This window comes from Prionailurus viverrinus, chromosome B4, assembly GCF_022837055.1.
Source record: "Prionailurus viverrinus isolate Anna chromosome B4, UM_Priviv_1.0, whole genome shotgun sequence".
NCBI classification, from domain to species: domain Eukaryota; kingdom Metazoa; phylum Chordata; class Mammalia; order Carnivora; family Felidae; genus Prionailurus; species Prionailurus viverrinus.
In genome coordinates this window covers 98,593,855-98,621,222 of record NC_062567.1, presented here as the reverse complement: position 1 = coordinate 98,621,222, position 27,368 = coordinate 98,593,855, and the positions used below count along the sequence as shown (strand labels likewise).

Sequence of the window (27,368 nt, the reverse complement as noted above, 5' to 3'; positions counted from 1 at the left end):
TACATGAATCACTCTCTGAGGACTTCTCAATGCCTTCATGAGGCAGTTACTTCCATTCCAATAGTAGAGGTAAGAACACTGGTATTTGAACAGGTTAAAATCATTTGCTCAATGCCACAACACTGGGAATTGGCAGGCAGAATTTAAACCCACGTTTGCCTGACTCTAAAATAACCAAAACTGTATAGATGCTGCTTCATCTATAACAACAGAAGTATGAGTAGTTGTCAAGCCTTTTAAACAGAGAAATAAAAGCACAACGTAAGCAAACTGTGTATGTGCGTATTATATGCTCTTTTATTATTGCACTCTCTTGGTTTCCTAAATCAGGCAATTAACAAAAACTCTCTATCCCTTCAATTATTCCTCTCTAGAAAAGAAAAAGTCCCACTTAAAAAATATTCATAAATGTCCTTTGCGTTTCGTTTGTTTAAAGTTTAATTGATTCACTGACTTTTTTGAAGAGCACACTATAGGCCACAACACAGAGCTGAGTTAAGAAACTAATTGAAGCCAGGTTCACGAGGGCTTAAATTACCAGAGCCTTCCTGTCATCTTAAATTAAACTTCCTTAATATACTTTGCAAGATTTATAACCCCAGGCTGAAAAGCTGTAAGCCGTCCCAGTTTCTGAGTGAATCCCCCAGAAGGAAATGATGTTTCCTGGAAAAGAGACAGGCAAATGTCCTCAATGGAAAGAGGGTTCCAAGAGCAACGTGTGTGGCGGGGGTAGCGGGAACCTTTTCAAGGGGCTGCACAGGGAATAGATAAGTCACTCAAAGAACACGTGTCCATAGATTTTGCTATTTGGCATGAGAGTCCTCTGAGAAAGTTCGTATAAATTGCAAGTGGACACATATTTGATTTTCTCCTACAAATGAGAAGCAGAAGGGCAAATGATCAGCTGCGGAAATCATAATCTCCCCAATTCTCAAAATAGCTGTTATGGTAGTTCAGAAAGATATATCTTCGTCGCTGCCTTTCTTACTTCTATGATCTATGTGATTTCTTACCTATTTCTACTTTTACACTTAATTTCTTTTCTTTTTCACATGTTCTATTTCCATAAAACATGAAATCTCTGTTCATGTGATTCAGTGATCACTATTTGCAAGTTGGTAAAATTCACTATGTAATAACAGGAAGGAAAGTTATTTAAATCATCTGGATAAAAATTAAGCAAAAAGATCCACATTTTAAGAAAAAAAAACCCTCTTTCTTAAAGCTTTTAGCAAATAAAAATCATCATCTTTTACACATAGTATCATGTTAACACTTCATGTATAGCTGGACCAAGACATAAGAAAAATAAATTTTTGTTTTATAATCTTCTTTCACTACAATGATTTACCAGATACTCTTAGGAAGATTATCCATTCATGATATGCATTCTGCTCATTCCTGGCTGGTCTCATGTGTCAGACGTTGTGTAAGATTTGGGTGAAATTAAACTTCCTGTCATCCTCCATGTCAACTAGAACTCTATGGTCAAAACTCAACACATGGAAAGGTATGATTAGCAGAAATAACCTGAATGCTCAAAACATACCGACTGATCAAATGAATTTTCTGAGTTTGAAAATTAAAGCATTCTTCTCTACTTTTTTTCTAGAAAAAGAAATAGTATCTTCTGATCTTCTAGTTCAAATTTACAGAAAAGAACGATGACTTCAACTCTTACTAAAGATTTTTATCAATTTTATTAAAACATTTCTCATATTTTTCCAGTTGGTTTAAGAAAGGGTCTTTACTATTTTCAAAATAAAAAGAAAAGCCAGAAAAATAGGAGGAACTAGTCTTATATTCACATTAAATAAATGCAAATAGGATGCTTTACATTACATAATCCAGCAAGTTCTTTAATCTTTACTCATGCAAAGTCCTTCCAAACATCATTGACAAAGAGAATTTAATTTTTATGTTAAGTATATTCACATTTTTGAGAATTGAAGACTTGATTAATCAAGGCTTTATCACTCCAGATATAACCAAGTATTCCCGGGGAACGTTTAAGAAATTTACAATCCGAGTCCCCGCCTGATTTTAATATAGATACTACAAATGGATAATTCCAGGAATAATAAGAATTTCCACTGTACATCATTTTGAAATTAATTGTATTTTAATAACATGACCACCCCAAGTCAAGGATATGTTTAATTATTTTTATTCTACTAATTTTATAAATATACACAATTGTCATTTGGAACTACTTACACTTGCAACTACCCATCTTTCTATTTAAAATTGGAAACAGGTGGAACACAGATTTGTTAATTCTTACATTATCTCATTTCAGAAATAATCGTAGAAAACTACTATGTGTAAGGCCCTGTGCTTATTATTATAATTATTACTATTATTATTACTGTTACGAGTACTACCACACCAGTAATTAAGATATAACAAATCTTGCTGTACTGATAGTGCTTGCCTTTTAGAGGAAAGTGGCAATAATAAATAACAGATATAAGAAGTGATTTGAGGTTAAAGGTTGATTAAGGCAAAGCTAATGAAAAAAAGAAAAAGTATGGCGAAGTGCAATGGGGAGCAGAGATGGGACGCAGGCAGGGTTAAAAGGGTGGTTAGGTAAGCATCAGTGGGAAGGCAACAGATGAGCGGCTGACTTGAGGCAGATGAGAGATTTAGCCAAGCAGCTAGCTATCAGAGTATTCCAGGCAAAGGATCAGCAAGAACACATTGCCTAAGGTGGGAGAAAACCTGGGCTATTTGAAACCATTGCAAGGCTTTGAGCAGAGAGTGACCTGTGCCAGATATGTTCACAGTGTCTTATGCTGTACTGACCCAGTGAACCTAAAAACAACTTCATGAGATGGGCACCGAGATGTCAGGCAAGTTGCCCCAGGCCACACAATTAGGCAGTGGGAGAACTGGGATCCAGGTTCAGGCAGTTTGATTCTAGAGGCAAGTTTCTTGTTGCCACCTGAGCAGGATACACACACTTACACACACACACACACACACACACACACACACACACACACGCAGGTATGCTCTCATGTATGTGAGCCTACATACCCACAAACATGCACACGAAAGTGGAGAAAGAGCTGAGAAACCAAAAAAGGAGACTCTGTTACCCACACTCGATTCCTCTTGGTCCATGTTTTATTTTCTCTCTTGTATACTTATTAACCTTTAGGTCAAAGTGTCTGTTTAAATGAAAGATGTTCCAAATGATTGAAAACATTTGGAGCTATTTTTAAAATAGCAAAACCAAGTTACAAATTCTTAATGTATAAAATACTCTGGGAATATATACAGTTACATCAATTTATTTTAAATAAACAAAAAGAATAAAACAAAATAAAACTCTCACTGAACTGAAACAATGTGCCCTTAAAATTTTTTGGAGTTGACAGAGAAAAATATAAGAACATTTTCTGGCTAAATATCCAGAATACTATAGCAACCAGTTATTTAAGCTATTTACTTGGGAAGAGATTTAGAATCAACAGAAAGGCTTCATAAATCATGACTCATGACTCACACTTCAGGAGAATGAAGATAAATGTGTCACTGGGTTATTTTTTTCTGCATTAATTATCTTGGTTCTACTATAAAGACATATAGTAGATATCCTTTCTTATGTATACTATCACTACGGGCTTTTGAAAAATACATACAACGATTGTTGTACATAAGTCCACATAAATTCTAATTCATAGGCTATTCTCTGACCAAATCTATACAAATGGAAATAAGTATTAATGTTTGAAATAATATTCTTCAAAACATATAATAAATTCTATTAAAATTAAGACTTGTAGCCCCTCTACATCAGAGACATAAGTGCTATATTTACTACAGCAAGTACTCCACATTTATAAATTATTGGTCTAGAAAGTAATTAAAAGTAATTAAATTTATCATAAGAAAAAATTATTCAGGAGTGTGCCTCAGTCTTAAAGGATACCGGTGAAAAGAATACTCCTCAAAACCTTTCAGAGAAAAAAATAAGCAGGCTCTCCCCAAAATGGTGTAAAATTACCATGCCTACTATATAGGGTTTTGTATCTTAAAAAAACACAATTCCATAACAGTCATGCATATCCAGTAAGAATGAGAAAAACAATCTCCCCAAAAGGGTCATAACCACTGAGAACTCCTGGGCAAGAAATTCCACATGGCAGATACAGAAATAGAATGAGGTAAAGCAAAGACAAATGATACTCCATATCACTTCCAGAGGTCACATGTTTTCTACAATACATACCACTTAACTTCCTATGTTTTTTCCACTACTATTCCTGCCTTTTGTCCGTGGTTTAATTACCTTACACCAAACTCTAGGAATTATAATTTCTGGCAGTTTTTACAACCTAGATCTCTTTCTACCAACTCCTCCAAATAATAATACATAATAAAAAGCTATTTCCTTCCCCCGCTCCTCTCCATTCTTAAGGAAATCCAAAGAACTTACTCTGTATTTTTTTTCACTTTGACTTTTGCATAATTTCACTTACATCATAAATAGCCCAGACGAGCTTAAAGAACAGAAACATATCTGCATTGAATAATGAGAAATATCTTTTATCACTCCATGAACTCTGTAGTATACCCTATATTTTTTGATAAAATTCTAATTTTTCTATATCGATTTAATAATTCATTAGTGAATAAAATCTGCCAAAGGGAATAGAGTTTACATGTTCATATAGACAAAAGAAATATTGCCTAATATGAAGAAAGGGCTAGTTGACAGGTGAAAGAGAAGAAGATTTCTGAACTGTTGAATATTTGACAATAAGGATGGGGCGTGTGCTTTGTGAATGTAATTTGGACTTTAACTTTTTGAGTCAATACTAAATATCAAAAACAAATTTAAGGTAAACTGAGTGTTACTAAGTTTCATGTTTGTCTTCTAAGATGGAAAAAGTTAAATATTTACATATGTTTGATATGTATATATACTCTTCAACATGGTGGGTATTTTCATATTGGACATTCACCCCACTAAGGAAAAACAATCAGCTATTTACACAATAGAGCTAATGACCTGATACCCTGGTCATTGATGAGGAACAAATGAGCAGTATGCATGAAACTTGTTAACTTAATTTCATTCTGTGATGATTTTTTGATGTGTCAACTCAGTCCCACTTACTCAATCAAACACTAATCTAGGTGCTGCTGTGAAAGTATTTTGTGGATGTGGCTAAAATCCACAGCAGCTGACTTTAAGAGAGATTATCCGAGATAATCTGGGTAGGTCTGATTCCCCACTTGAAAGGTCTTAAGAGCAGGATGGAAGCTTACTTGAGAGAAGAAATTCCACCTGTATATAAAAGTTTTGGCTCATGCTGAGAGAAGTTCAGCCTGCCTTTCCTGCTCGGCTGCCTTTAGGATTTCAGACTTGCCTAGGGAGTCCCCATGATCATGTAAACCAATTCTTCACAATAAATCTCTTAATCCCTTATTGGTTCTGCTTCTCTGGCTGAACCCTGACTGATAGAAAGTCCAAATTGGAAAATGGCAGTAATGGAAGGGTAAGGAAGGTGCCGTGATTTGTCAGCACCTCACCCCAGGCTGTGTCTACAATGAGCCAACAGTATCAAGTCAGACGAACACATACATGTGTGTTTATAAATACACACACACACACACACACACACACACACACACACACAATCATACATTAAAAACAGTATGTCCCCAAACACTCAAATCCCTATGTTTAACAGATCTGAAACTTTTGACAGACTTAATGAATTTATCAAAAGACTCAAAGACAATTGAGTAGAGAGTAGGAGTACAGAGTAGGACTCAATAGCACATTCTAAGTAATAATTTGCAGAAGGAAATAACCTGCCGCATCGCTGACAAGAAAGACATTTCACACACTTTGATACAAACCATAATCATCTCTAGAAAACAAACACAAATATTTCATCCCCGAAGTGATAAATGTTGTTCATCCAACCAAAAGAAAAGTGGTTTTAACTTGTGTCACATTAGTCAAAAAATATCATAACACTGATACAACGACATAAATCGGTTTTTCAAACTCACAAACAAAAACTCATTTAAAAACGAGTTGTATCTAGACACGTTGATTTCAAACACATCTCTGCTTCCCTCCTTACCTGGACTGCATATCTTGCTGGCTTTTGGCCTGACTGGCTTCTGCCTGAGGGGAGGCGTGGCTGACTGGCTGCTGAAGCTCCACCAAGGACTGGTAATACTGTTGCTGATGGTGTTGTTGCTGCTTGTAGCGAGACAAACTGAAAAACAGCCCTAGAATGGCTTTTAAGTTTCCATTTCTTATTTCTGTATCAAAGGGAAAATATACAAACAGTAAAAACATACAAATGAATGTGGTTTTCCTTTTTATTATTTGTTTTACAACTGAAATTCTAGTTGCCATTGTCTTAGACTAAATCTGTGAAGATGGAAATGCAACTAGAGTCTCTCAGTCACTTGTGAATTTCTGACACGTAGCATTTCCGAATAGCTCGGAGTTTCAGGGACTGAGTCACGGGATGGGGGGTACAGAGAACAAAACTTGGATGAGCAATGCTCTTTGCTGATCCTTAACTGCAATTTTTCTGGAGTTTGCTTCTTCCTACAAACGGATGGGCTGTCTTGTGCTGATCATTTGATTTAGCATTCTGCTGCCCTCACAAACACACAGCTGTTATCAACATAGTGATGGCTCTGAAGTGGAGAAAAAAAGCCACCTAAATGTTGGTTGTCCTGCATTATTAATCAGGATGGTATGGGTGTACTTTGTAATGGCAACTGGATTTATAGCAGTCCTAAATCACCCAACAATAAATTTATTAATATAGCTATCTATCTATAAATATAGATAGATGGACGTAGATAGATATATAGTACACATACATATCATAAAGTCAACATCGTATTAATTTTTAATACTCCAATTCTTTTATTTATAACTCATGTTATATATTAATAAATAATAAAGACCATGACATTAGATAACATAGCTGAATAAATGTAAATGTATAAATCCTAGTAGAAATACATCAAGCTCCTTTATAAATGTTTCTAATATTGAATAAAAAGTTAAATGTACAAAGTAAGCTACAATCTGACTCTAGCTTTTTTTCTCTTGTAGTTATAACTTAAAACTTAGGAGTAGAGATGGAAGGAAGTCAAGTCTGAAATAAGGCTATGAAACCTATAATCACATTCTAAATAAAACATGCTGTTGGCAATAAAATATACATCCTCCTGTGAGGTCAAGGTTTTATGCCTCCTTTTTGTAGTTTAGGGGCATTAACAAACTATTCTGATTTCTTGCTCTCTGATGGTTTATAAATGTCACATGGAGTCCACAGTGGCATTATTCATATACAATGAGAATGAGAATCCTGACCCCGCCAAACCTTCTCACAGTGGCCATGATATAGAAGAATTAGTCTGATCGATAAGAGGCTACAGTAAGAAAGTATTAATGTTCCCATATACCCCTGGATGATCATAGAGGTTTTAAAAAATCTCTGGTTTTATTAATATGCATATTTAATTACTTTAGAAAATCATTTTGAGCATTCATATACTTTTAGAAGATAAATGAAGACCAATGGGTTTATGTTAATAAAGGATGTCCCATGAAAAGGAAGAGACATAAAAAGAACAAACTGGAGCCTTTCTAACCTGCTTTTAACCACTAAAAAAGTGAAATATTTTCCTGGGGAATTTTATAACTTCTATTCAAAATTATAGAACCATCAGTTAGGTTTGAACCTAAACTTGTTGGCCACCAAATGAGTAATTTAATATTATGCAACATATATAAATGTAAAAGATAAAAGAAATTTAAAACAACAAAAATAAATATAGAAGAAAAATTGGGAAAGCTCAATAATTCTACTAAATGTTCACTGTATTTCAGAAGCCACATAATTCCTTTTTCCAATGACAGCAAAAATTTTAAAACAGAGGTGTCTGATATTTCTAGTATGTGTCGGGTAAAAGGCTATTCGGAGAAAATAATCCTGGTAGAAACATTAACAGATCTAAATTGTCAGAGTATATAAAAGTATTAAGCAGAATATTTATATATAAATTAACATTCTAATAAGATGGGTTTTGTTAATGCAGATCTCAAAGGATTTGCTATTTCATAATTTTAACAACTCAATTTCATTAATAACACTTGAAAAGTTTTCCTAAAAATATATGTGAAAGAGAAAGTCTCAGAAAAAAAAAATGACAGTACCAGTTCAGTCTTTTCCCACTTTTCTGTATTTTAATGATGATCTTTTAAGCCTTTAATGACTTTAAAGCTTTTATATATAACAGTTATTAAATATTGTTAGTGCTAATTATTTAAGACCTCATGGTGCGTAATTTAAGCTCACCAAATATTTCAACTAGGACTACCAGTTTTATATTATAGAAATTTTATTGACAAAATAATATTTTCAAATTAATTATACTATTTTTACCTGTATTTAGGTCCACTATTACACAGCGTTATCTATGTATACATCTATCCCTCTACTTAAGACTCCAAAAATACTATACACTGGTAATAACAAAGATTTTTTGTTAATCTACACCTCTCTCATACACTTATTCATGTAAGTAACAGTTTTGGCAAAATATGAAACATATATAAATAATTAAAGCATAGGTTAATAACCACTGCGTTTATGTTTCTATTATTTTGGAAACTTTACTGATTTCCTTTATATATTAAGAAGCTTTGTGCTCCCACTTTGCTTGTAATACAAAAAAATTTTTTTTTTACAAACTTAGGTGTTATTTGTGACAACTATGCCTTTTCTTACCTTCAGCAGATAGACCTTGAACATTTACTCCTCTGGCTGCTAGAAAACTAAGGCAGACATCAACATTTTCAATCTGTAATATGAAAAGCAGTGAAAAAGCAACTTAGAGGGTTATTTTTAAATAAACAAATGAGCTAAAATGAAACCAGAGAGTAAGATAAAGAAAGAATGAATACTTTACATTCATTTCATACTACAGATCTTTACCAGAGTTTAACTAGAATTTTTCCGGCTAACTGAAGAACGAATATAAAGCTCGCATTGTCCAGTGTGGTATTTACAAACAATTCATAGAGGCCTGATCAAGAATGGAATTCTTACAAATTAGCAACCCACCTACTTAACATAAATCTGGATTTTGTGCTTCACAAATAAGTCTCAACGAAAGCATCCATAGAAGAAGACTGTTGCTTATGCAAGTTATAGAATGTTCGGATGTAGGTAATTGAGATTCAATCACTGAGATTTGGTAATATGCCAGAAGGGTTGATACAGCATGAAAGAAATAAAGCGAATTTTCATCTTAAATCATAGCAAATCTTTATTTTTAAAACTGTATTTGTATTTCTACAATTGTATATTCCTCTGATTAAATAAATATAGGTATTGTCTTTGTAATGTAAAATTGTGATGCCAGGGTGCCTAGATAGCTCAGCTGACTCTTGGTTTCGGCTCACTGTTTATGGGTTCCAGCCCCACGTTGGGCTCTGTGCTGACAGCATGAAACCTCTTGGGATTCTCTCTCTCCCTCTCACTCTCCCTCTCTCTCTACCCCTCTCCTGCTTGCTCTTTCTTTCCAAATAAATAAATGAACTGAAAAAAAAAAAGTGATGCCATGGCTTTTAAACAGTTAGTTTTGATATGATACTAGCTTGTAACCATTTAGAATGATATGCAAACAAAAAACATAAAACAAAACACAAACAAACAAACAAAACCCAAATGACTGATTTATGTTACTTTACAGGTTGACCTCAATACTGACCATCATGTTATACAACAAAGTTAAACAGCTAAGAATTTGTAAAAGAGTATAGGAAACTAGAAAGTCCTATTTCTTTATGAGTCATCTCCCTGGGTTGTTTTGGTATTCCATAAATCTTCTAAAGTAAATAGAGTTCTAAAGTAAATAGAAGATTTAAAGTTAATCCTTGGCAAGGTATTGTTTTCTGTCATATTAAATTATCATCCAAATCTATGCATATGGACATACAAAGTTCTGCCAATGTCCTCTCTAGCTTAGCTTCACAGCAAGGTCAAAGTGTCTCTTAGAGAAAAGAAAAAGAAAAAAAAAGAGATTAAAAATCTGTCCTTATAAAATGGACAACAATTTCCATTCCATTTTAAATGTAATTTTATGCAAAACTAAATTAATAACATTCAATTAGATATTCTTTGCTTAAAAATGCAGCCAAGATCTACACTTGTTTTGTGAAAAATGATTTTACGGATTTATTTCAAAATAAGTTTTACTAAAAAACAAAAAGTAAGTTTTATTTAAATTATTCTATTGAAACAATAGATTTGAAGTCACTAAGTCCAACAGGATCAAACAGACCTTGTTTGCTCATTAGCATGTGAATATCCAATAACGCTAAGGTGCTGAAATATATTTTACATTCTTTATTTACATTTCTCTTTGCTACTATAAAACAAGACTTGGAAGAAAGGAATTGAGGAGGAAGGAAAAGAATGGGAAAAAGATGATATTCTACTGTATCCATCTAAAATATTCTTTTGAACTTTTTTTTTTCCAGGACCATTTCAAACAAGTAAAAAAAAAAACACACTAAATAATTACTGTGGTCTAATACTGAGAAAGAGAATTGAACTGACTATTTTCAAACATTCACCCTAATAGTCTTGCTGTTCTTAACTCCATAGCAATTATATACCTTTTACAGAAAATAGGAAGATTCCTGATCCAAACTTATATGTAATTTACAGCAAAATGTTCACAGGCTATTATTGCCTAAATTTCAGTTATTTTTATTATACCTGCACAGATTAATTCACTGTAAGAACCACAAAAGTTTAATAGATAGAGTCTGTAATTAAGAATGTAAGATAGGTTTTTTGTTTTTGTTTTTTCTTTTTGTTTTTGTTTTTTGGCTACCTTTGAAACCACTTAAAAGCAAACTGGTGCCTGGAGTGGGTATCAGAGACCAAGAGCTCTTTCAGCATGCACCATAAATTAGAAAGGAAAATAAAAGGGCCCTAAAAGAGTAGAGGAAAAAAATATTTAAAATACATTCTATATTCCTTACATAGCGATTTATCAGGGGCATTCAACATTTTGGGATATTCCTTTATAGTTATTCGTTATGAGTACCAACAATTCAAGATAGTTAATTCAGTTCTGTATTACTGGTATAGTAGTTAAGTAACAGCAATAGAACAAGTAGTTGAATACTTAACTTCCAGTAGGACTATTAAAGCCTACTCTATTATAATATATTCAACGATATTTGTTTATATATTCAGGCATGGGGTTTTTGAGACTTCAAGCTCCTGGAACATAGGAACTACATTTTGTTGGCTCATGTAGTTTCAGCAACCTAAGATGGTGTTTAGTATCTGATAGGTGCTCAGTGCACACTTCAGGAAGAATAGAGGTAAAAAGGAGCAGTGGCCAGCCCATCCCTGTACTTTTGGAAGAAAGGAGTGGAGGGGTGGTGGGGGGAGGGAAAAGGAGGAAATGGGGAGGAAAGGGGAGGGGAGAGACATCATTTGATTCAGGGTATACAGGTTCAATTATCTTCGGGATTTTTAAAAATATACTAATTCTCTGTGCCTGACTCCAGACAATATAAATCAGAAATTCTGTGGGTTGGGGCTGAACATCAATTTGTTGTCAAATTTTAGCTCCCAGGGTCAGCCTACCTTCCTCTTTACAGATTAAGCAACTGACCTGCAGAGATCTCATATAAAGATGAGCAGAGGAAGCCAATAAAAGAGTATATACTTTTTATCCCCAGTTTACATGAAATCCAAGACGTGTAAAAGTAAATAATGAAAACAAAATCAGAATAGTGATGAATTTTGGAAGGGTAAAGTCTGGAAATCTGCAGGAGGGGACCAGGCATGCTGAAAGTGTCCTTTGTTCTGATCTGAGTGTGACAACACAGGTATATACATTTTTAAAAAGCAATCACCTATATACTTGAGATTGGAGTATTTTTTATACTTTCCATGTTTTTATTAACCTCAATTCATACTAGAGTACTTTACACTCTTTTATATATGTTTCACTTCAATTAAAAATAAAAATAAAATGATCAGCCCCTATTTTATTGAAAATATAGGCATATAATGGGTGCCTTGTATGAAGGCTTGATGGGTGGCTGTTGCAAGTAATTAAGTGAATGACCATGGTGTTTAAGACAATGGTGGTGGCTGTGAAGGTGAGCCAGATTCTGGACGTAAGTTAAAGAAATCTGGTGGGAAGATATGGCCTGTAAGAGGAAGTGAGGAGTCAAGGATGACCATGATACTATAGAATTCATGCATTTTACATCTTATGCCTGTGGTATTTTATATAGATCCCTTATAGCAGGAATACAGAAAAATCCATTCTCAGTTCTGTGGGCACCACCCTTCTCATATGGCTCAAGAAAAAGCCCCATCCATACCTCCTAGTCACTCTAAGACTTTTATTCATTTGTCTACTACTACGTCATGCACAATTTGTTGGGTCTATTTGTGGCTTACGTTTCATTGGCCCAGAACACCCATATTGCCTCCCTCTTCCTGTTCAATTTAAGCATGGCTACATAAAATATATAAAAATATTGACTTTGTAATAAAAATAAAACAAAGTTTCTAAGTTATAAATCTACTCAATAACATCCAATTTCTAAGTTCTAAATCCAGTCAATAAGATCTAGTCGGAGGTTTCAAAATGTTTGGGTGCACTGAGCCTTGAGGCTTTTGGTTGTATGAAAATATCTGATGTTATCACAATGTCTAAACAAAAAGACAATTTTCCTCAAATAAATACAAAAATAGACTGCTGTATGTTTTCCTTACTGAAGACACAAATTCAATAGAAATTGGTTCATATTTTTACCTCAGTAGTTTCTATTTGTATAATTAATATTAGTATTTTGGAGCACTATCATTTAATTGTGTTTATGTTTTATAAAATCAAACCCTTAACTTATTCATTCATCAAGCATTTATTCAACTTATTTTATGCATGGAATTATGCTCAGTGTTGCAACATAAATTTCAAGACATAGCATGACCCTTGGATCTTTTCTAAAGAGCACTGACTCATTTGCAATATTTTCCACACTCTTGTGAAATATCAAAGGCATTTTTCAAAAACAAATTTCGCTGATCATCTAATTTTATAAATGTACATTTATCTTGAGCCTTGTGAACTTGCTAAATATGAGCATGCATATTGCTAAATCACAAATTGGGTTTCAAATGAGGAAGAGAGGGTTTTCATTATTTTCACTTACAAAAGCTGTAGATAGTCATCAGTGTATTTGTGCCTTCAAAATTTTTTAACCCTGAGGGTCAATATATATTTTCAACATTAAACGTAGTGAGAGGATATATTGGAAATATTTATATTTTTTCATAAGCTATTCCAAAAAATGCAGAATTTTAATTAGCACATTTCTTTATAAGCTGCATGTTTTATGACACCTAGCCTTTTAGTATTTTTACCATGAAACTGGTATAATCCGTTTTGGAAAGTCTGACTGGAGGCATCTTTCACAATATTAACAAGGTTCTATCCTGTCCATTCACATGTTTCTTTCACTTTTAGTTATCGATACTTAATGAAAAATATATTTAGGTCCTAAATATCTGGGTATGATTAATATCAACTTTATAGTTTGTCATTAAATTTAACATCGGCACCAACGCTTAACAATGAATGAGAAATTCATTCAGCAACTATTGACTGTTTATTACATGCAAAGAGCTCTGCTAGGTGGCGAAGGGATATAAAAATGAATTATAAAGTCTTTGCCTTTGTGAGCTTGTAAAATAGCTGGAGACAAAAAAAGATTCATAAACCATCACAACACAAGGCATAATATGATAAATTCTAAAAAAGGATTGTAAACAATATTTTTTGGCAGTAGAGAGAATGGACTTATCAATTTTCACTGCAGACCTGGGAAAAGCTTCATAGAAGAACAATCATTGAAACTTGAGGGCTAACTTTGACTTTGATAAGGTACACAGGTATCAGAAGGAGGGCCGGTCACGCCCATCAGAGTTCCCAAGAGCAAAATTGCTCCATGAGAAAAGAGCATGCCAGTCTTTACTCTCTGCAGTTATGTTTACAAAGCTGAATTTTAGCTGGAATGGAAAAGCCTCTATTGCCCCTTGGATTCTGAAAACACTGCGGTATAAAAAGTTAAATAACTGTAAACCAGGTAGCAGACATAATCCTTCAAAGTTTGAGTTCTTTCTACAAATGCAATGCATCCCGGTTAGGGCATGTCTGAAGTGCCAGATAATGCTGTTATGAATCATACATAGAGAATGTCTACAAGAATATAGACTAAATTTAACTTTTGTTATCTCTGGATGGTACATTCTCTTGTGACTTGCGCTATTTTTGATTAACGACACATCTTATTTTTTCATTATAAATGAGTACTGGTAGTGTCACTATATAAATGAAATAAATGTGATTTCAACCAAAAAAAAAAAAAAAGGTAAAATTGCTCAGTGTGAGTGAACTCCTGTCCCATCACGAAATTCAAACAGTAATATAAATTTTAGCCAAAGGTTTTAATCAGATACAAATTCATCTGGAGAATTTTTAAAATGCAGTCATGTTTCTGCATTGATTAAAATTCTTCATGTTTATTTTAATTCATGGATTTAACAATTAACTATTCATTGAGCATGTCTGGGTCCTTAAAAATATATAGTTTTATAGGAGAGAGAAGCAATTCCAACGTAATGCAAGGAATGTTATGGCCAGAAAAACACAGACTCCTGGAGAAGCATGAACAAAGGCCTATTCCTGACCAGAGGTCAAGTAACTAGGCAAGGAGAAAGTTATCAGTAACTAAGACTTAACTAACACTTAGAAAGATATCTTCATCTGAAGTTGCCATTACTATACCATTTTATACTGAGAAAGATGCTGATCAGAGCATTCAATTGACAGCCTCAAAGTCACAAAGAGAGAATATAGCAAAACTAGAGCCATGTCATTAACCCCCACATTTTTCTCCTTAAAAGGAAGACTGAGCTAGTCGCTGAAAGGTTAGGAAGAGTTAACCAAATAAGAGGATGTGGTATGAGGTGAATCCAAGGAAGGAACACTGTCTGAACTGGCCATGATTGAGAAACACCGTAAGTTAAAGGGCTGACAAAGAATTCAGAAGAGCCGGGAACATTGAGAGTAAAAGTCACCTAAATCTTTCTTCACTACTTCATTGTTTACCAATGTGAATAAAGGCTACTCCAAAAGGTGATAACCTTCAATCCGTTTCAAGATCCAAAGTAGGAGGAAAGATCATGCAGCAGGGACTCCAGGCATAAGCATCTTGAAATCTGGAGAATCTGGTGGCAGGAGAGAAGGCCATCGAGATAGACAGAGGCTTGCTGGAAAACATGTGCCGTGCCCTGGTGGGAGTCTGGGCTCATCTCAAAGCCCAGGGAGCTAATGGTGTGTTTTATGCAAAAGAAAGAAATGCGCAGTGTTGCTTTGAAGACATGATCACACAGCACATACACAGATTTATTGACAGTAATAAAAGTTTCACACATCATTTTCTATTTATACTCTTTGCAATGCACTCTGATTTTTCAAAATTATACTTCAGTGTATTTCATTTTAAAATGTCATTTTTAACATATTGCCTTTACAACATACTAGGCAAAAAAAGCCCCATTTGGAAAAAACTCTATACTATATGTCACGAATGGAAGCAGGGAAAATGGCTTAGAAGCCACTTTTCTCCACCTCTCAATGACCTAGCACAGGGAGTTCACACAGAGTTTTAAGCACATAGGTTATTTACTCCAAATGCAAAACCCTTTTAATGTTCACCATCAACTCCAGTAAATTTTATACAATTTTTCCTATTCAATAGAGACTTGGAAAGATAACTTACTTTTAATAAATGTATTATTAATATTTAATAAAAATATTTAATAAAATAGCAGAGCCAGAATTCAAATTCAACCCTGTCAGTCTCCAATGAACTTGAGCTTTCTTCCACACTAAGCTTTCTACCACTGTAATTGAGACATTCATTTAAAAGAATTTTTTTAGGGGTATCTGGGTGGCTCAGTTGGTTAAGCATTCAACGTCAGCTCAGGTCATGATCTCTCGGTTTGTGAGTTCAAGCCCCGCGTTGGGCTCTGTGTTGACAGTTCAGAGCCTGGAGCCTGCTTCAGATTCTGCGTCTCCCTCTCTCTCTGCCCCTACCCTGCTCGTGCTCTGTCTCGCTCTGTCTCTCAAAAATAAATAAATGGTAAATTTTTTTTTAAATTTAATGCTCATTTACTTTGAGACAGAGAGAGAAAGAGAGAGAGAGAGAGAGAGAGAGAGAGAGAGAGAGAGAGAGAGAGAAGCATGAATGGGGGAGGGGCAGAGAGAAGGAGACAGAGAACTGAAGCAGACTCTAAGCTCCGAACTATCAGTGCAGAGCCTGATGTGGGGCTCAAACTCACAAACTGCAAGATCATGACCTGAGCTAAAGTCAGATGCTAACCCACTGGGCCACCCAGGCACTTCCATGTAATTTAGACATTCTGACTAAGACATTTCCAGCCTCTGACTCAAGCTCTCTACATGACTGACAGATAGCCAGGACCCAGCGCCTGGCACAAAATAAGTGCTCAATAAATATCTGGTTGAATGTAAAGATGAAATTGTGTAGTATGAGGGGAAAGACAGAAATAGTATGCAAAATCCACTCGTTCTGTATAAATTCTAAGTTCACAAAGTTTAAATGCTTCCAAATTAATTCTCAAATATCCAATGTACTTTTACATGCTGGCATATTGACATATAGAATGACTGATGTGGCCACAAGCCAAAAAGAATACTGGCAGTCTCCAGAAGTTAGAAGAGACAAGGAATGGATTTCTCCTACAGTTTCAGAAGGGAGCACACAACTGCTGATACCTTCATTTTGGCCTTGTCATACTGATTGTAGACTTCTGGCCTCCAGAACTGTGTGAGCTTAAATTTCTTTTGCTTTAAGCCACCAAGTTTGTGATAATTTGTAACAGCAACCAGAGGTAATTAAAACAATTTTCTACTCGATAGAGCAGTAGACATAAAGAAACTTTAGCAAAGCTAAGGATGAGCTGGGATCCGTGAGCAGGCACATTTCCAGGCTTTGCCCTCTGAGTTTTGATTTGTTAAGACTTTGGGGAGGGAAGGTAAAACATGCAGTTTGGATAGTTGCCTCCTGTCACTGCAATGCTAACCCACCCACTTCCCTTTTCCATTTCAAGTTACTTCGTGTTATGGGATAGAGAGAGGCAGAGGGGATAGTAATTTTGTTTCACTCATCCCTTTCTTTTTGTGCTGAGTGGTCTGTGGTTAGATTCAAGGAGTCAGTTTATTAATTAAGCAGTAAGTATAATAACTGAAAGTTTTTCAGCCAAGTAAAACTGGGTTAGCATCCTACTTATGCAACTTATACAAGGTAAAAAATTTGCAAAGTTTTTACTCTCCTGAAGCCTCTGCTTCCTTATCCATGGGATTTTTAATCCATGGGATTAAAAATATTTTCCACATAATATACGAGGATTAAAGATATTTATAAAGAGCCGAGTTCCATACTAGGCATCGGTGTATGTGTGTATGTGTATATATCTACATATATGTGAATATATCTAATATATATATTATATCCATAATAGAAATGCTTTATGTAAACATCTATATTCTATAACAGAATCTATGTGTGTATGTGTGATTAGACAGATGTGTATGTATAGTGTATATATATACATGTATATAGGTATGGATACAGATATGGAAAATCCATTAGTATTTTATCAGATAAAAAATTATTTTTCTTTAAAATTCTACTATTCTAACTGGCTTGGTAATTAGAGAATAATAAATACTGTTTAATATTTTTTACAAATATAAAATTATAAATATTACCACAGTATTTGTTGAGCTGAAGATATACTGTGTGGGTTTTAATGAATTCTTACTTTTCAGTTTGTTTCAGAAGACAAAACAAAACAAAGAATCTTACTATGAGGTTATAAAATTTTTCTAAACTTAAATAACGCATACTTCTATATAGGACTAAAGTTACTTAGAACAACTAATTATTTGCCAAATGCATAATGTTACCACAAATCTATACACTCTTATTTAGCTCACATACCCACACCCTCTCCCAAACTAACCAAAGTTTATATTCCTTCCATACGTAGGAAAAATAAGTATGGTATTAAATAAAAATAATGTATATTATAAGCTTGGGGGGGAGGGAAGAAAGAGGGACCAAAACATTAAAGAAGGAAGAGAGAGAGAGAGAGAGAGAGAGAGAGAGAGAGAGAGAGGAGGAAGACAAGAGGAAGAATAGAAAGAGGAGGAGGAGGGGTGGAGGGGTTGAAAATCCAAAGACTTGAATTCTTCTGTTAAGCTTATTTATTAGTAAGTTTAAGCAATTTGGTCTTGACTCAGATAAACATGAGACCAAACACTGGTTCTTCTCCAGGCAGGCTCAGTGAGACCCCATTCCTTTGTCGGTTTGCTAAAAATACTAAGTAGAAACTGCAAGCCAATCATCTAGCATAGCACCCAATATACATGACTGACATTTAATCATTCATGTCGATCAGTAAGTGATGCTGATATTGCTGAATGCTGTACAATTTGGTTTCTATGATATGATTTCACAAAATGTTTTGCTAGGTTTGAAACATGGCTAACACAACCAATTGGGCAATATGATTTTTCAGAAGCATTCCATGTATTTTTGTCTATGTCTATCCACATCTGTCAGTTTAACTGACTTTATATTAAAATCATTTAAATATAATTAATAAAGCAGCTACTTTGGGTGTATCTACTGACTTTCCAATAATTTATCTCATTCAAGATAAACTTTTCAAATGATTATACTGAGATCAGATGAATAAGATTCTCCCTAATTCATTTCCTTTTTCTCTTTTTATACAAGTAATTTTTAAAGCATCAGTTAATCCAGTAGGTTTTAATAGGTTTAAAAATAGTTCTTATTTAAAATGGTCTCATATCTTAGTATATTATTTGCCAAACTACCAGTTTTTAAAATTATTCCACTGTTGGGGTGCCTGGATGGCTCAGTCAGTTAAGTGTCCAACTTCAGCTGGGGTCATGATCTCACACTCTGTGAGTTCGAGTCCTGCATCGGGCTCTGTGCTGACAACTCAGAGCCTGGAGCCTGCTTCAGATTCTGTGTCTTCCCCTCCCTCTGCCCCTCCCCTGCTCATGCTCTCTCTCTGTCTCAAAAATAAATAAAAACACTAAAAACCCTTTAAAATTAAAAAATAAAATTGTTCCACTGTTAGGTATTTTACCACTGATTACTATAAGTGATAATTAAAAAATTTTTTTTTGAGAGAGTGAGTGAGAAAGGGAGGGGCAGAGAGAGAAGGAGACACAGAATCTGAAGCAGGTTTCAGGTTCTGAGCTGTCAGCACAGAGCTCGACACAGGGCTCGAACCCACGAACGGTGAGATCATACCTGAACCAAAGTCCAATGCTTAACTGACTGATGCACCCAGATGCCCCTGTAAGTGGTAATTTTCTAATAAATTTCAAGAAGCGGATTGAAAAACATGGAGGGGAAAGTCCTTTTAAAAAAGACCAGATTATTGAAGGTAATAAAAACTAAATATATGAAAGGATTGTTACAAAATATGCTTTCTAACACTAGGTATGATTGTACTTTGTGTTTACTGGGATATTGGCCTAGAGGTAGGAAACAATTAACAGTAATTAAGTTAAAGATATCAGAATAAAGAACATGCTAAATGTTTAAGAAAGTGGTTGATATTCAAATATATAGTTGAAATATTAACTATAGTTCACAATGGTTATTATACATACATATATAAAGCTTACTAATTTTCCTCAAATAAAATAAAAAAACGTATATTCTCTCCAAAAAGAAAGAAAAACAAATTATACTGAATCCAGAATCCAATTCAGAATTGTTACTTTATTTAAAAAGAATTCTTTGTAAAAAATAAATGGGGTGCCTGGGTAGTTCAGTTGGTTGAGGGTCTGACACTTGATATCAGCTCAGGTCATGATCCCAGAGTCATGGGATAGAGCTCCAGTTGGGCTCTGTGCTGGGCTGGAGGCTGCGTTACGATTCTCTCTCTCCCTCTGCCCCTCTCCCCTGCTCACACACTCTAAATAAATAAATAGATAGATAGATAGATAGATAGATAGATAAATTCTTTGCAAAGTTACTTACTTTATTTCAATTCCTTTGTTTTTTAAAGTTTATTTCTTTTTGAGAGAGAAAGAGGGAGCATCCATATGAGTGGAGGAGGGGCAGAGAGAGAGAGGAAGAGACAGTATCCCACGCAGGCTCTGCACTTTCAGCACAGAGCCTGATGTGGGGCTCGATCCCACGAACTGTGAGATCATGACCTGAGCTGAAATCAAGATTTGGATGCCTCACCAACTGAGCTACCCAGGAACCCCACTTTATTCCAATTTCTATTTGTCCTACTAATAGCACAAACCAATTTAAATATTGATATTCATGAGAACATTTAAAATGTGTATTCCATAATATAAAGTTAATACAGAAAAGCATTCTTGTATTCTCAACATTTATTTAACTTTCTTAATATTTATTTATTTTGGGGCAAGAGCAAGCAGGGGAGGGGCAGAGAGAAGGGGACAGAGGATCCGAAGCAGGCTCCACGCCAACAGGCTGGCAGCAGTGAACCTGATGAGCAGCTGGAAGCCATGAGCTGCAAGATTAGGACCTGGAAGCTGAAGTCGGATGCTCAACAGCCTAAGCCACGCAGGTGCCCCAACATTTATTTAATTTAATGGCAGACCAGACAACTCCCATAAAAATATAATTCTCATGCTATTACCGTTTTTATTTTAAATTGGATTTAATATAATTTAGGAAATATCTTTCTCACCTTACTATGAATATACTTTTAAAAAGCTATAAAGAGCTAAACCCCAAATATACCTCTAAAACACTGAACAGGAGCCATGGTGTTTGCTGTTTTTAAATCAATCTAGCAAGTCAGAGTTCTATTGGTCTAATTTCCTCAATGCAGAAATGACCAGAGACTGAGCATTCACTGGATATTTTTCTCGGTCACAGTCACAACTGAATTCCAGTGACTACTGTCCTTTCAGTGTAACACCCCTCCTTTCAATCCTTCAAGTCCGTTTGAATTTTAAATGCTAGTACACAGAGCAACTTCTGGAGACACATTCAGTTTTAAAAACCATCAGGATATTGTAATAACTTACGTATACATTTCTTAACACTGGTAGTTTATTCTTTTATTCCAAAGTGTGAGCCTATATGAAAACAATGAAATTAAATAGAAAACCTCAAAGTAGAAATTTCCATTTAGCATTTCGTTAGAGATCAGAGCTATATTTGTAGTAAAGCATTTGTCTTCATTAAGCTATCTTTTTCCAGCCATTCCAGAAGATGAACAGTTTCAAAAATGGCAGGGGATCATGTGAATGGACTAACTTAGCAATATTCCACTCCTCTGAGTCATAGTGCGAGAATCCTGCAGTGTGCCATTTATAAGATTTTATTAAACCTTTAAGAGCATTCCAATATTTTATCTCTTCCCTATTTGGTTAGAAACCTCATCTTCCTATCTTACCTAAATAGGTCCTTTATGAGAGAGCCAATTACAAGCAGTGGCTAAAATAATTAAAACTTTAAAGGACAGAAGACTGATAAAAGCACCAAATATGTTTACTAGGAAGAATAGTTTCACTGTACAGATGAGTGCAAACTATTGAAATGGAATAAAGATGCCCATAAAATCCATCATGTTATTATTCTGGAAGTCACAACGTTGTGGGACTTGGAACTGGAGAGTTAAGGGAGAATGAACCTAATTTTTGTTTTTGTTTTTGTTTTTTTTTATCTTCTAGGAACAAAAAGGGGTAAGAGGCACAGGGATAAACATTCTCCAAATCACCATCTCAGAAAATTTTAAACAACATGGTATGTTCAAAGGAAGATGGAAAGTTGTGGCTGAAAACAATGGAGCTCTTACCGTGAGATAATGGGAGGAGCCAGCAAAAAGGAAGGACAGGCTGTGAAGCACATTTGTCACATCCTCGGCTATACCGTAGAATCAGAATTTTGGCTTACTTCACATAAACACAGTTTCTAATCCCTCTGCCGCATTTGTGAAGATCCTTAAATGTAACGGTCTATTTTAAACTAAAGGAAAATTTGTCTTCAAAACAACTTTTCCCCAACGTGTCTTACATTTTTGTCTAAGGACCTAGCACTTGTGCCTCAGCATTTCAAATACATGTTGGGCATTTTTCTGCTATTTTTAATCTGTTAGGCATTCTGGACATTCCTAGTATTTATAGTTTACTAATTTATTTCCTCGCGTAATCTCACCAAAGTGTGGCATGCAGCATATATTTGGAATTCTGAAACCACCCACCTAGAAGTTACTCAACAGGTGCTATCCATATCAGTAACTTCATCTTGGGATAAGGTTAAATATAGTGTTGAATAAGCTCCTTCAAACTGAGTTCTGTTTTTCAGGATGAGTTTAGTCTCAGCTCATTAAGGAATATAACTATGATTTTGAGACTTAGAATAAACATGAGTCAAAATCTTCCAAAAATTACACTAATAAATTGGTGCATTGACTAGCTCATATTTCTCTTAAACATATGTTCTTTGGCCCACTTGAAAGAATTACTGTTTTCTTCATCTATTTCTTTTTTTTTTTCAACGTTTATTTATTTTTGGGACAGAGAGAGACAGAGCATGAACGGGGGAGGGGCAGAGAGAGAGGGAGACACAGAATCGGAAACAGGCTCTAGGCTCCGAGCCGTCAGCCCAGAGCCCGACGCGGGGCTCGAACTCACGGACCACGAGATCGTGACCTGGCTGAAGTCGGACGCTTAATTGACTGTGCCACCCAGGCGCCCCTCTTCATCTATTTCAAGACAACATACGTGAGTTTTTCTATAAGGTATTATAATTAGAGAATCCCACGGAAAAGTGCACATTATTATTCTCTAATACTCTGCAGTTATGTTATTGATGAACTCCTTCAATTTCCATTTAATCCATTTTCAGGTACCTTCATTTCATGCAATCATATCCCCTTGTGACATGACACAAAGGAAAATGTACTCTCATTCTTTTCCAACATTAAATCTTCTACCCAGGGGGCGCCTGGGTGGCTCAATCAGTTAAGCATCGAACTTTGGCTTAGGTCATGATCTGGAGGTCCACAGGTTCGAGCCCTGTGTCGGGCTCTGTGCTGACAGCTTAGAGCCTGAAGCCTGCTTCAGATTCTGTCTCCCTCTCTCTCTTCCCCTCCCCTGCTAGCACTCTGTCTCTCTCAAAAATACATAAACATTAAAAAAATTTTTAATCTTCTACACAGACTTCAAATTTATTCCTTTGCCACTTGCTTTAGGATTTGGCATCATCTTTTGTCTCCCCAGTCCCCTGGATTCTTCTCTCTCCTTACTGCTTCCTCCTCCTCTGCCTATTTCCCCCCTTCCAAAAGCTCCCCTCACCCTTCCTTCCTCTCAAACTATAGCTATATTTTTGTTTTTCTCTTCAAAAGGAAATTCCTAGAAAGATTATCCAAATCTCAATAGACAGGGGCACCTCTCTTACTCCTTAATTAACACATGGTCACCCTATAGAAGACATTTGCATCAAGGTCATTAATGCCTGCCTAATTGCTAGAACCAACTTCTTGGTTGAGGTACACCAACTAGTTGGCTAAGTAGCATTTGACAACATGCACCACATTCTGCTCATCTTACTTTGCCCCATCTCACTGGGTTAGTCCAAGTACTCTAGTTGAAGCTACTCTAGCTACCCTAAGGATCAATAATCCCCATCTGTGGATCCATCCTCTTAAAGATGGGCTCACTCTCTCACTACTCTTCCCTATTTCTGATTCCTACACCTTTGCTCATCACATACATATTGATATTCCCCAGTGTGAGAACCTCAAATCTCTCCCCTCCTGACTTTATACAGGCCTTCTGTTGAAATCTCATCCTTTTTCCATGACTTCAATCATTACCTGTGCACTAGCTATATTCTACCTAACACCTTATTGTGACCTTCAGGAACACATGCCTAATTGCCTGAAGTCACCTCCTACTTGATGTTCCAATGGATAGGTCAAACTTTACTTTCAGAGTATGAATTTGCCATCTTCCCCCTTCTACCTTTAGTCTCTTTTCTCCCTCTGTAGTAATCACATCTAATAGTAACTTCTCAGGAGAAACTGTGGGAACATTCATCCTCCCTATATTCGCCATCTCCCACATCCAAATGAAGATTTAACGCATATTCTACAATTCCCAGAAAGCATCTAGGATGATTTTTTTAAAATACTTATATCAGATCATGCCACAGCCAGCTTTAAAAGTCCTCAAAAGGCTCCTCAACCAACCCCATACTTTAGCCCTGTGTGATCAGACTTCCATCATCCCATACAAACACCTCACTGCACTCAAGCCACAGTGGACTCCCGTCACAGTACTTCTGTTCTTACCTATGCAACACTGTTGCTATTATTTGTTTCAATATTTGCTCCTTTGATCCTCAAGGGTCCCTCAATCTGGTAGCTCAGGTGCTCAGCAAATATTGGCTAAATATGAATTACCTGACTACTATTCATCAAAATATTCATCAATATATTGTAGATTCATACCACAAGAGACTCTGTATTCTTAAAGGTTTAAAACAATCCAATAAAAGTTATCAAATTTGAAATTTAAATAATTTGTGACTACAAACAGGAGCATACCTAGTTTTTACTTTACCTTTCCTTATTCCACACAAACAGCAAGCACCATAAAAAATCAGATATTCAAAAGGATGTGGTCAAAGTAGTTTTGTGAGTAAGGATAGCACTCACTGTTATTAATGTTTCACCTCTTGGTTGTTAAGCAATAAAGAAACAGGCAACATCCTGTTTGGAATAGACATATGAAATTCATAAGAACTTCATAAGCCTAGTCATACTCTGTCATAATTCTCTTTCCCCTAATGTCTTGTCTCGGTTAAAGTCTGGATTTGTATCCATTAATAATATAGTGCCAATGCCAATTCTTAGGAATAGAGGCAAAAGTAATTCAACTAAAAAGCTCTATTTTTGTAATATGCATTATTCTGAATCAACACATGGAGGGCATGTCAACTTCAGATTCAAAATTGAACCACATCAGAAAAAAATGAGGATACAAGTCATTCTTAACTCAAAATCCAAAGTGATTCCAACTAATACTGTTTGGCTGGAAAAACTACCTTTTTCATAGCATCTACATCCCTCAGGCTTTGGTTTTTCTGGTGTTTGTGTACGTGTGTGTGTGTGTGTGTGTGTGTGTGTGTGTGTGTTAATCAAAAGCAGAAATATCAACACGACATGTATACTAGATGTTACATGACATTTGGGGGCTAATAAGGATTAGGAAGTAATAAAAAAATTAACAGAGTCTAATACTCATGAGAATGTTTTCACAGATTTGTAGAATCTTCGGTACAGATGTTTCAGATAAATATGTAAGGACTATGTTCCTATCCATAGTTATGAACTTCGAGGTTTTTTTGTTTGTTTTGTTTTTTCTGTCATGAAATATTAGCTTGGCTGTTTATTGGATTCTCTGTAATCAGAATCAAACTGGAATGACAACAGACAAGACCTATTTTACTATCCAACACCTCCTTATAATTGAAATAATGAAAGTAAACCCAAGTGTTGAGTTTAAGAAACATAAAATATGATATTCAGGGACTATACATATTTTTAATATAAAGCTCTAAAAAACTTTTAACATGTGTTAATTCATGAATATGTCTTAACAAAGCTTATAGCAGCACTATTATATTTCCATATCAGTTTTGGTAGTAAAGAATATCCATAATTATAGGTCATTATCATATCCTAATTAGGGTTCATTATACAGATGAAAAAGCTGAAACTCAGAGAGGTTACATCATTTTCCAATATCACACAGCTATTATTTTAGCAGGGTCTGAAGGTATTATAATTGCTTTCAGTAAAATTATAATTAATTTCCATAGTGCCATGCTTGTGCCCAGAATAATTAGATCAAGAAGTCCCCTTAAAACTGAATTATTTTACAGAAAATTGTTTTTTACCGAGATTTTTTTTCACAACAGTTATGCAGGGTTTATGTATTGTAATAGTGCCTTTGAGTGTTTATTAATCACATACACATACACACACACACACACACACACACACACACACACACATGACATGCTAGTTAATCACTCTTTAAGAATAAATTCCTTTTATTATTTTGGATTTCAGTTTTCTGACATTAAGTAAAGCAAGTCAGCACATCAAAAGAGTTCTTTTTTTTCATTCTCCAATCCCTGACAATTGAGAAGTCATTACATAAACTTAAAATCTCTATTTTGTGCTACAGTTTTGAAGGAAGCCTCATCTGATGGATTTTGGCTATCACTCCTGATTGTATCTGCTGATATAACTTTAATGAAGGCATTTGTATTTCAGGTTGTCCTAGAAACTTCAGTTGTGGGTATTTAATAAATAGAGGGGTAAGTTTTTACCTCAGCAGTTTATCAATCTATTTTTTTCATTATAAAACTTTAAACTTTACCAGTTGGTAAAGATAAAAAGGGAGATGGGACCTCTAGATCAACAGCTTTCTGAAAAAGGGTATGAATCATACTCATGATCAGTCACTGTTCAGAAAACGTCCAGCAGCATGCCTTTGGAGCTATTTCCAAAAGTGCTGAAGAGTCTCTGTGTTTACACTGGACTTTGTTATGAACAAGGAAAATACTATTTATGTATTTTTCAGATGCACATGGCCAGCTCTGTTCTTCAAACCAGTTGTTCAGACAAAAAGGCTCCACTTAAAATTGGAAATGGGATTTACTGCCAGCAAGACCAGTATTAAATTATTCATCCATCAGAGCAACAACAACAACAAAAAGTCAAGGATCTGATAAAACACCTGGAGACATGTTATTCAGGAGTCATACATATTCAGCTGTGCTGATGCTATCATTTGCCCATAAACTGCACCCAAAGAAATACATATGATAGAATGTGATCGAATGGTTTCTTAGGCAGGAAGGCATGCAAAAGAAATTTCTAGTCCATTTACAAATGCAGTGTAATCAAAAGTGAAGGTAAGCATTATATTTTAAAATAAATTTGATTCTTACCATCTGAGATTGACTCCTAGGACATCCATTGATATCTTCAACTTTTTCATTTGCTAAAGCCAAGAAATAAAATAAAAGAGAGAAAAAAAGAATGACATGCTTAAGCAATGAAGTGAAACACAAAAAAAAAAGGAGACTAAGAAAACATAAAAACCAAAACCAAAACCAAAACAAG

The 27,368-nt window shown here is 35.1% G+C and overlaps 1 protein-coding gene across 3 annotated transcripts in view; it reads right to left on the bottom strand.

The window, feature by feature from the left end:
- The window catches only part of NAV3 (neuron navigator 3), a 591,913-nt gene that overhangs the window by 224,545 nt on the left and 340,000 nt on the right, over nucleotides 1–27,368 (bottom strand). For all 3 annotated transcript variants that reach the window (XM_047867359.1, XM_047867357.1, XM_047867358.1), the window contains exons 3-5: nucleotides 27,194–27,246; nucleotides 8,787–8,859; nucleotides 6,108–6,291 (exon numbers count right to left, since the gene is read on the bottom strand). In XM_047867359.1, the coding sequence (XP_047723315.1) occupies nucleotides 6,108–6,291; nucleotides 8,787–8,859; nucleotides 27,194–27,246 (310 nt within the window). The remainder of the gene's footprint in view (nucleotides 1–6,107; nucleotides 6,292–8,786; nucleotides 8,860–27,193; nucleotides 27,247–27,368) is intronic.